The sequence below is a fragment of the Echinops telfairi genome, unplaced genomic scaffold (assembly GCF_000313985.2).
Source record: "Echinops telfairi isolate 266 unplaced genomic scaffold, ASM31398v2 ScPeMD7_5;HRSCAF=22, whole genome shotgun sequence".
Classification (NCBI taxonomy): domain Eukaryota; kingdom Metazoa; phylum Chordata; class Mammalia; order Afrosoricida; family Tenrecidae; genus Echinops; species Echinops telfairi.
The window spans coordinates 1,552,630-1,563,214 of NW_022103901.1; the positions used below are offsets into that span (position 1 = coordinate 1,552,630).

The following is a 10,585-nucleotide window of genomic DNA, read 5'->3' on the forward strand; positions in this document are numbered from 1 at the left end:
CAACACGGCCCTTCAAAGGCGGTCTGGTCTTCCTTCTCTGTGGTCCAGTCTCACGTCCACAAGAGAAAACCATCGCTTAGGTCAGGTGCGTCGGAGCCGGCAAAGTGTCCACCATGTGGTGTCCCCTGCGGCTGTGGGATCCGAGAGAGGTGACAGTGCTGTGTCCCCACCCCCACCTGCTGCAGGGTGACAACAGTACCCCCACCTCCATGGAGCAGCGGAAAGAAGGTTCTGGAAGACACCTTGGCTGTGCCCTGGTGGCTCATGGGTAGCGCCTGGGCTCCCGGGAGTGGACATGCTCCAGTGTAGACCCGCCCAGGAGTTCAGCTTCGGCCCTCGGGCCCTGAAGGACGCCCTGGTGTCCAGCGATGTGGCCCTGGGCCAGCTCTACGCCTCCGCCTTCTCCCCAGTGGAGCGGCTGTTCCTGGCTGAGGCCTACAACCCCCATGGGACTCTTTTCCGCCCGCTGAGGATCCACACGGCCTCCGACTGGCTCCTGCGCCGCCCCGAGCCCCCCGAGGACTTCCAGGCCTTCTACCAGTCCCTGCAGGGCCGCAAACCAAATCCCGGCCGGAGACGCATCTGCCTGCAGCCCATAGGTTCCAGGGGTCCCTGCTGGGGTCAGGGTGGGGACTAGGGATGCACATGGGCCCGCAGGACTGACGAGGGTGGGGAGGGGGCAGCCCGGGAGTGTCTGGCCCCCCGGGATGAGAGGCCAGGAGGCCAGGCGTGGCGCTGAGCTTGCTGGATTCCAGCTGCCCGCCTCTCAGGGCCCGTTACTAGCCATAACATGGTCAAAACACACAGGCCGCCCACCCACCCTGAGCCCGTGAGGCCAGTCCACCGTGTAGCCTCTGCTCCCTCAGCCGGCAGTTCCCTCCACGCTCCCTTTGCCAGAAGGAGTTTGAGGAGCCCTGGGAGTGCAGTGTCTTAGACTGCTCCCCCAAGGTCAGTGGTTCAAACCCACGGCCCACTCCATGGCGGGAAGATGAGGCTGTCTGTCCCTGTAAAGATGGACAACCTCAGAAACCCACGGGGGCAGGTCCATTCTGCCCAGCAGGTCTCTGTTTGCTGCTCTGGCCTCGGTCGCCCAGCCAGCCCCTGCTAGCAAAGAGGTGTGCCTGGGTGGGGAGGCGAGGGGAGGGTCTAGGGTGGGCAAGGACGTGCCACTCTGCCCACAGATCTGGGCCAGGGGCCAGTGGCATACCCCCTGCTGGACAGCGTGCGGAGCTACACAGAGGCCTTCTTCCCAGGCCTGACAGTCACCTGCCTCCCTCTGGTGTCAGCCCCGCCCATTCACTGCTCCTCCCGCCCCCGGAGGGACGCAGGCCGGCCCCAGTTCCACACAGGTGGGTGACACACCCGGGGTCCTGTCAGGGAGCACGGAAAGGGTCTTCCTCATGCAGATAGAGCCCTGACAGGCGGAGAGAAGGGAGGAGGGGTTCATTGGTTGACTCAGTGCCTGGAGGAGCCCCGTGGTGTTGTGGTTACTCAGTGCACTGATCACGGCAAGGTCAGCAGTTCAAAACCACCAGCTGCTCCATGGGAGAAAGACAAGGCTTTCTCCTCCTGTAAAGTGACCGGCTCAGAAAGCCACGGGTCGTGCTACCCCGCCCTGTCGGGTCTCTGTGAGTCAGCTTAGACTCAGCGTCTGTGAGTTTGGGTCTTGGTAAAAGGCAAGCTCCAAATCCGCAGGTCTGGCGGCGGGCCGGAGGTCTCTGTGGGCTCCTGTCCCTGGCCCTGGAGGTCAGGTGATCAGAAGAGGGCAGGGTCCAGTGAGTAAGAGTGAGCTTTGTGTGCACAGCCCTCTCCAAGCTGGACACAGGCCACACCTGGACCATCCATGAGCTGGGGACAGTTGTGCAGACAGAGCCAGGGGGTGCCTTGTGATCTAAACCTAGGAGAAGGTGTGTCAGGAGGAGTATCTCTCCACCTGGCATCACTGGGCGCTGGAAGCCCCATCTCCTCGCTCCATGTCCCTAGGTGGCATCCTGTCCTTCCTGAAAACCCACAAGCCAGCTGATGCACTATGCGTGCTGGGCCTCACACTGTCTGACCTGTACCCACGAGAGAGCTGGGCCTTCACCTTCAGCCAGTCCCTGCCCGGGCACGGTGAGCTGCCCCCGCCCCCCCCCCCCCCGACCTCCTCATTTTGGCCTGTCACCCCAGCTTCACCCCCTGCCCAGGGGAAGCGGGTGCACACCTGGGGGACGGTGCCCCTTCCAGCTCCTCCTGGGCAATGACTGCTCACCAGGGGGGGCATCTCTGGGCAGAAAGGAAGGAGTGGGTTTGTCCTCAGCCCCGTCCCTTCTCTCCCCCAGAGGTGGGTGTCTGCAGTTTCGCCCGCTTCTCAGGGGAGTCGCTGCAGGAGGAGTCCAGCACCGCTGGCCCGGACTTGGCAGAGGCAGCGGAGGGCAACACAGAAGTCCGTGTGCCAGAGCAGGGCCCTGGCCTGGCCTTCAGTGCCCTCGGGTTGGTACAGTGCTGCAGGGTGAGTGTGGTCAGCTGGCCAGCAGGCTGGGGCCCAGGGCCGAGGACTGAGGGCCAGAGCTGGGGGTCTGCTGGGCTCAGGGAAGTTGCTAAGCGCGCAGAATCAGGTGGAGAGGAGAAGTGAGTCAAGCAGGTATGCCCCCTGCCTCCACCCTCCGACAGCACCAGGTGAATGGCAGCCTTGTTCTGTCCATCTGTGTGACTGAGGAAACGGAGGCAGACGGATGGCTAAGCCTTCGGCTCTGGGCTACGGGCAGTCGAGTGGCATAGCTGGGCTCTGCACCTGCCTGTGTCTGACCCCAGAGGGGTGTCACGGCTCACCTGCCTGTCCGGAGTGAGTCTCAGACGAGGTTGGGGGGGGGCAGGAGCCTCTGTTCTTGGTGCCCTAGGCAGCCTGGCCCTCAGGTCACTGCGGACTTCCTGGCCTTTTGGCTGGGGGCCACCAGAGAAGTCGAGGGTAGGGAGGGAGGGGCGGGGGTCTTGGAGGTAGGCTGCGTGGCTCGAGGTTGCTTCTTCCCCAGGCCACTTGTCACGTGCTGTGCTGCCTCCTGGGCCTGGGCAGCTGCCGCTGGCTGGGCTGCCTCCTGCAGGGCACGCTTAGCCTGGATGAAGCCCTGCGGCGGCCCCCCGACCTCTGCCCAGTCTGCCTGCGGAAGCTGCAGCACCTCCTGGGCTTCCGGCTGCTCGACAGGTACAAGGTGAGTGGACCAGTGAGGGGGAGTGGACAGATACAGAGGAGTGGACACAGGGAGTGGACAGACATAGGGAAGTAGATAGGTACAGGGGGAATGGACAGACACAGAGGAGTGGACAGGTACAGGGGAGTGGACAGACACAAGGGCGTGGACAGACACAAGGGCGTGGACAGACACAAGGGAGTGGACAGACACAGGGAGGAGAGGGCTTGTTGGCTGCTCCCATAAAGGTTGTCTCCTAGAAGGGGGACCGGGGCAGCTCCCCATTGTCACCGACAGCCCGCAGTCCCCTCAGCACGGCCTGGCCCAATCTCTGCAACATGAAATCCCAGCTCAGTCAGGCTGGACTAAACACTCGCCACACTGCTGCCCCAGGCACCGGACTTTCTTCCCTGGAGCCGGGCCTCGCTTTCCCATCCCAGGGGCCCTCCAGGACAGGAGCAGACAGCCTCCTCTTTCTCCCTCGGAGCGGCCGTAGTTTCCAACTGCGGACCTTGGACTAGCAGCTCAGCACGTCACCACCAGGCGTCGGAACCCACTGGATGGCCGGCTCCCTTGCCAGGCTTCCTCTTGGCAGAGCTGGTGCCGGCGGGAGAGCTACACTGTGAAGTCGGCTTCCTTGTGTGGTGCTGCTGCCCTCTTCTGTCCCCACGGGAGCGGCCTGGCCAGGGTCCCTGAAGGGACTTGGTTCAGGGCAGCAAAGAGATTGTTTACAAACTCAGCGACCTCCCTCTGAGCTCAAAGTCATTTCTTCATACCTACCTTTGGATGACTAAACAGGGCCCCGGTGACACATTGGGCCCGGAACCACAAGGTCAGCAGTTCAAACCCACCGGCTGCTCAGAGGAAGCCGCAGCAACCCACAGGGCAGTTCGACCCTATCCTGGGGGGTCTGCCCCGTGAGTCGTCATTGATTAGGGGGCAGAATGAACTTGATAGGAGTGGACTTGGGTTTGGGGGCTTTGCTCTCATTCGAATGAAGCCACAAGGTCTTTCAGCCAAATTGCCTTTGCTTACATTTAAAAGCAAAGCAGCAGCTCTGAGTTCTAGAGTGAGAAGCCCTGACGACGCGAGGGTTAAGCGCTCGGATGTCAACCAAACAAATAACGGCTCTTGAACAGCCGGGGCTCTGAGTCAGGAGGAAAGGCCTGCCTGTCTGCCTCGATAGAGCTACCATCCAGGAAGCCCGGGGCAGGGGTGCGGGACAGTTCTGCTCTCTCACAGAGGGAAGGGGTCACCCTGGGGTGTTGGCTCACTGAGGGAGCAGGTGTCAGGGAAGGGGCAGCCTGAGTACACCTGGCTGCAGGCGGAGCCGTCTCCACTGGGACGTGGTGCTGGCTTGGCCTGGACTGCTCTTCTTAGGGGCAGAACACGTCCCAGGGCGGCCAGCCTGGCTGTTGGGGCTCGCCCTGGGGTGGCACGTGGCCGAGGGTCCTGATGGGAGGACTGGGCATCTTCATGTCCCTTCCCTTCCACACTCCACTCCTGCCCTGCCTCGGGGGAGGGGTCCCTATGGGCCTCGGGGAGGGTCAGGTCGGGGCTGTGCTGCACCGGGCTTTCTGGAAGCGGAGTGCCAGGTCTTCTTGGCCACCCGGGTGAACCAGGATCTCCCTGAGCACCCTGCCTGCCCTGAGCGTCATGTCAGGGGACTGAGCAGGCGGCAGGGGGCTTTCTGGGACAGGAAAGGGCCTAGAGGGGGCAGATCTAAGCTAAGAAAGGCGACCTGGGGGAAGGGGCTCAGAGTAAGCGGGGTGTAGGGAGGGGATGGGTGAGTTGGAGAGGCCAGAGGGCGGGCAGGCTCTAGGGCAGGCAGGTCAGCTACCCCCCGGCTGTAGGAAGGGAAAGTGGCCTGTGCTGGCCCCTGACCAGGGGTCTCATCCCTGCTCCCGGGACCCTGCTAAGCACCCTCCCAGCCTCGAGAGACCCACCTGGCCCTGAGTCCCTGCTGTCTGAGGGCGCTGGGCTGGGAGTGGCCTGACCTCGGAGAGGAAGTCGGCTGCAGGCTGTTGCTCCCGGTGGACACACTGCCCGCAGCTGCCGCCCACGTGTGAGCCCCCATGGCCCGTGCCCATGTGCAGGCCTAGAGGTCCCTGAGAGCTGGCCTTGGGTGGCCTCAGGTGTATAGGCTACAGCTGAGGACACTGGGACCCCCGTCTTTGTGTGTGAGCCCACGGTAGCCTGCGCCCTGGACTCGGCCTGTGTTTCTTCTTTTCAGGGGCTTCATGCCTGGACACAGGCCGTGGCCGGAGCCGGGCCTGGCTGGGAGACGCCTGACCGCTCGGGGTCTGAGGACACGCTGCCTCTCAGCGCCGACTCAGGGCTGGGTGTCGAGAATGACTCGGAGGCCCCCAGCCTGTCGGAGCCCCTGACCCCGGACGGGGGGCCTCCTGAGCTGCTGCCCCTGGAGGACCTGGAGGGCCAGCCCCCGGCTGGGAGCCCCATCGAGCCTGCGGGGACGCTCAGGGAACAGAGGCTGTGGCTGGCGGCCTGCATCCGGGCCCTGGAGAGGGAGGAGGCGGAGGAGGAGCTGTTGCGGCTGGACGCAGCCGTGGACGCGCTGGCCCGATGGGAGCTCTTCACAGGGAGGCTCCCGGCCCCCCGGCAGGCCCTGCCCAGTGCCAAGGACAGCCCGGGGCTGCGGAAGGCCCTGGGGGAGACACTGTCTTCTTGGCGGAAGAAGCTGGGCTCCTGGAAGCTGGCCAAGGCGGAGCCATCTCCCTCGCACCGCGGCCAGGAGGAGGCCTAGGCAGTGAGGGTCAGTGACAGACTCTCTCGGGGCCCAGGGGCCCACTCAGGACTACCATCAGGAGCATGCTTTCCCTCAGCTCCTTCCTGGCCAGGCAGGGAGGGTTAACTCTGAGGTAGTAGCCACGTTGGCCCTCCGCTCGCTCTACGTCACCCCCTTCCCTGGTGGCTCAGCTCCGGGCAGCCCGCCCAAGGGAGAGCCAGGTGGAAGCTGGCTGCCTTGTGGGCTTCACTTTGTAAGCCACCAGCAGTGCCCTGGCCATGACATGACGTGCCTGCGGAAGGGGGGTGGGGTGGCAGAGATGCACCCCAGGTTCAGGGGGGGAATGGTGCCTCCCCAGGAGGGCTGGGAAGGTTCTGGAAGCCTGTGTGCAGTGGGACCCGGGGTTGGTCCTGTACCTGCTGGGCAAGCCTACCTGGCTACCTTGTGCCACAGTGAGGGAGCTGGCTGGGAGGTTTTGAGGGGGGTCCTGTCCTTTGCTCGGGGCTGATGGGGCTAGGAGCGGCTGGGCGGTCGTGGGGGCTTCGCCTATGTAGGACATCAACAGGTCACTCTGGGCCCTGACTGAGAAGGTGGGTGGCCACATCTGCAGATGTGGTTCCCACCAAACAAAGGCCCAGGTGGTTTGGGTAGTAAAGGTATGACTGTCTCACCTCTAAGTCTGTCTGTCTGTCTGCAACACCAGGGCTCCCAGCAAACACCTCCAGCTGGGCCGGGTGGCTGGGGGCCGGGGGTGGTCACACTGTGGGAGGCCCCCCAGGGGCTTGAGTACAATCTGTGTTTGGGGTCCTGGGCCTTCCGTACTGGGTCATGTGACAAGGAGCTGCAGATGCACCCTTGCCTTCTAAGTGCACACGTGTACACGTGCATCCACTCCCACATGCACACATTCAGTGTATGCATGTACATGCCACACACACACCCAGATACACAACACATGCACAACTACACACGTCAACACACAGCACACACATCTACTCCCACACATGCACTTAATTATGCGCACACATCATACACCTACATAACTGCAGACACGGATACACATGCACACACACATAGGGACACGTGTGCACTCACCACACGCACTCACCCAACACTCCTACACACACATTCAGTATAGGCATGTGCACACAAGCATGCACATAGATACCCACACACTCAACCCTCTACCCAGCGTACACACATGCAAACATGCGAAATACACGTGCTCCCAAACACAGATGTGCCCAGTCACACGTCGGCACACTCCTACACTGATGCCCACACACGGAATGCATGCACACATGTAGGTACACATAGGCACACTCGCACGCACAGGTACACACACCCACATGCATGTACATATAATCACACATGCACAGGCACGCACCACACACACACATACACGAACAAACGCACCCCGGCATCCCCGATTTCTCCTCTTCCAGCCTCCTTCCCTGCCTCCCTGAAGCCCACCTCCCTCAGATGAGCCAGGGAGGCTCTTGCCACAGTATCCCCCAGGTGTAAGCCCGGTGGGGAGAGCAAGTGGTCTCAACACTCCGGCCCTTGGCCGCCCCCATTGCCAGAGCTTGGCTCAGGCACTGCCCACCGACCCTGTCCCACAGGCCCTGGGCCCAGCCTGGCCTTCGGTGCTGGGCGCCATGTCCACATGGCCTATGGACAGGCCGCAGCCGGGCTCAGGGGCCCACACGCAGGTCTGAGCATCCTGGGAGCGGGGGCGGTGGTCTAGCCTGGTTGCTAGGTGCACAGTCGGGGATTTGAACCTGGTGCCCACACCGAGACCGGCCATGCTGTCCTCCTAACCCCGGGGGCAGTTCTGCTCGGCCTCGTGGGGCCACTGTGAGTTGCAACCTACCAACCCAATGGCCCCCAGTGGGAACACCCATGGAGGATTCCGGTAGAGCCCCTGGATGTCGTCCATGGAGGTCCTAGTGCACCCAGAGGCCTGGTGATCCGCTTCTTGGAAGCCTTGTGGGGCCCAGCTCTACTGATGGGAGCCCAGGGGAGAGACTCGCAGACACAGACACACAGGAAGTTTACACCCCGAGTGGGGATGGGGGGCATCCCCACTTTGGAAGCCCCAGAGAGGGCAGGAAGGCCAGGCCTCCCCAGCGAGCGACCATCGCCATCGGCTCTGGCTTGCAGGGACAGGTCCTGCCTCATAAACCCCAGCCCTTTGGGTTGGCCCCTTCCAGGCACTGGGCTGGGTACCTGCCACACCCCCTCTGTCCTCACAGGACCTGGGGTCCCAGAGTGATGCCCCCAAAGGCTGGGGGTCTGAACCCAGGCCTGCACCATCCTCAGGGCCTCCGCCCGCCCCGTGTGAGCCCATTGCTGCGGCCAGTGTCCAGCCCCCTCCTCCAGGGCCTTCCTCTCGCCGCCTCTCCGTGCGCCCACGCATGACGGCCTTCTCCAGGGACTGGTCTCTCCTGATCCCGAGACCAGGCTCCGTGGGATAAGGTCTCTCTGTGGTTGCCTCTAAGGAGCACTCCGGCGGCCTTTCTTCCCCCGACCATTCGACCCTCTCTGGGGTCCAGCCGAGAAGACCCCCAGGGGCAGTTCGACTCAGTCTGCGCGTGGCGTCCCCCTGCTGGGCGAGGACGCAGGCTCAGAGGGGTGGAGGTGCAGCATGTCCAGTTCCTCCAGCCGCGGCCCGGAGTCCTTCCTCTGCCTCCCCGTGTTCTGAGAACTGGACACCTCCGACCAGGAAGCAGTTGAGGACCTGGGGGGCCGGGTCAGTGACATCCATCAGAATGTGGATGTGGACCAACGGGGGACACAGGTGTGGACCAACGGGGGACACAGTCAGTCGGGGTGAGGCCAGAGGACCGTGTTTCTGCAAAATTTATTTTTTAAAAAATCTCTCTCTCTCCCTGTAATTGGGTCAGGAGCCCTGGCATCGCAGAGGCTCCACACCGGGCTGTCATCCGAAAGGTCTGCCGTGCAAAACCGACTGGAGACGGACAGGTAGTTGCAGTCTGGGAAACCCACTGGCACAGCTCTGCCATGTCCCACAGGGTACACGCCAGCTCGACGGCCGCAGGTTTTTGTGAGCCGTTTGTGAGCACGAGAAGCCGTTTACCCCAGCCGTGTACTTACAGTCATTTGTTTGGGATCTCCCCTGCTGGTGAGCAGGTGAGGGGCTGAGCTTGGCACGTGGAAAGGAAGACGTAAAGTTACAGCCTCAGACACCCGCAGGGGCAGTTACAGCCACAGGGGCAGGCCTAGCCTGTGGCTGGGGCCGCCCTGAGTCTGTCTGTCCTGTCCTGAGCTGCCACTGTCTGCCCCCCCACCCCCAACACAGAACATCCCGGGGGTGCTCTCCCCTGCAGGTCACCCACCTCCTTATCATCGCGGACTCGGTGCGTCTTTGCCAACGAAGCACAAAGGTTCCCAGAGCAGAGGGGGGCAGGCGGGGGGCACAGCTGGATCCAGAGTCCTCTAGGACAAGGATTCTGCAGGGTCTGCTAGGAGGGAGGTCTGCGGGGTGACAGCAGGAGGGACCCCACCCCCATGTCATCATCCGCTGGGATTCCCAGGAAGCCCTTAGGAAGTTCGGTGGTGCCAGGCTGGACTCCCTGGTGGGTGGCCCGGCCCTCAGTGAGGTGCCAACCCAAACAAAGCGGCCGAGTGGCTGGGGCTGTTTGCACAAAGAGGGTGGGGCTCCAGAGGGCTATTTATGGTTTCTGGAGCAGAGGGACAGGACTGTGTGTGTGTGGCGGGGGTGGGGGGCCCTGCATGCAAACCTAGGCTGCAGGGTGGGGGCCTGTGTGCAGACCTTCCACACTGTGGCTGCAGTGGGGGGCCTGGGCTGCTGGCTGAGCTGACCAGGGAGGAGCTGGACAATGTTTGGTGAAGCCAGGATGGGGCCTGCTCAGGAGGGGCCCGATGGGAGAACAAATGCCCAGCCCCCTATGGGCCTGGGTGACTTAAGGTGCTCTGCTTCGAAACTTCAAGGTAGGTGGTTCTAGCCCACCAGCTGCCCTGGGGAGTCTGGTTCAGTAGATTGTTGGCAGCCTCCCCCGGCAGTGGACTGGATGGCAGTGTGTGTTTGCTCCAGGAGAAACGGGCCGCTTATCCAAATGCCGCCTGTGCGCTAGCAAACAGCTTTTTCCTGGAGAAAGGGGCCCTGGGGGATGTGGGCGTCAAGCCCTTGACAGCTAACCAAGATGAGTGGTTCAGACCCACCCAGTGGCCTGGCACTCTGATCCCCTAAATAGACAGCCTAGGAGGCATGGGGGCAGCTCCACTCTCTAACATGGGGTCACTGTGGCCAGAACCGGCCTGCCTAGGGGCAGCTCAGTTCTCAAACACAGGTTGCTGTCATCAGGGCTGGCTGGACATCTCCCCCTCCCACTCCCCTCTGCTGTGAGATTCACAGCTGCTGCCCCTGAGTTCCCAAGGAGAAGACAGCCTCGTCTTCCAGGGAGCAGCTGGTAGGTTTGAACTGCTGACTGTGTGGCTAACAGCCCGATGCCTAACCCACTTCGCTACAAGGGCTGGTCTTGGAAATGCCTCCAATGAGCCAAACTCACTGCCCTAAGTGGATCCTGACTCCCTGCGGCCTGTAGGGCAGAGCAGAACTGCCCGTGGGCTCCCGGGGCTGAAACTTGCTGCAGGAACAGACAGCCTCATTTTTCTCCCGTGGAGTGGC

The 10,585-nt window shown here is 62.7% G+C and overlaps 1 protein-coding gene across 2 annotated transcripts; it reads left to right on the forward strand.

Annotated features, from left to right (window-relative positions):
* Positions 1-214: 214 nt before the first annotated feature.
* Positions 215-6,580, forward strand: AMZ1 (archaelysin family metallopeptidase 1). Of its 2 annotated transcripts, XM_004705892.2 has the most exons (6): positions 215-599; positions 1,182-1,349; positions 1,984-2,112; positions 2,322-2,491; positions 3,012-3,188; positions 5,401-6,580. In XM_004705892.2, the coding sequence occupies exons 1-6, from the start codon at positions 296-298 to the stop codon at positions 5,929-5,931; spliced, it is 1,479 nt and encodes a 492-aa protein (XP_004705949.1). In that variant the 5' UTR covers positions 215-295; the 3' UTR covers positions 5,932-6,580. The 2 variants fall into 2 exon arrangements, with proteins under 2 accessions (XP_004705949.1, XP_045141870.1); XM_045285935.1 differs by lacking the exon at positions 1,182-1,349.
* Positions 6,581-10,585: the final 4,005 nt, after the last annotated feature.

What these genes read in the sequence shown, in the direction of transcription:
- AMZ1 (XM_004705892.2), top strand. Translation starts at nt 296, where the DNA reads ATGCTCCAGTGTAGACCCGCCCAGGAGTTCAGCTTCGGCCCTCGGGCC. An exon ending in CATCTGCCTGCAGCCCATAG is followed by an intron (nt 600 to 1,181) that starts GTTCCAGGGGTC and finishes CTCTGCCCACAG; the next exon opens with ATCTGGGCCAGGGGCCAGTG. An exon ending in CCGGCCCCAGTTCCACACAG is followed by an intron (nt 1,350 to 1,983) that starts GTGGGTGACACA and finishes CCATGTCCCTAG; the next exon opens with GTGGCATCCTGTCCTTCCTG.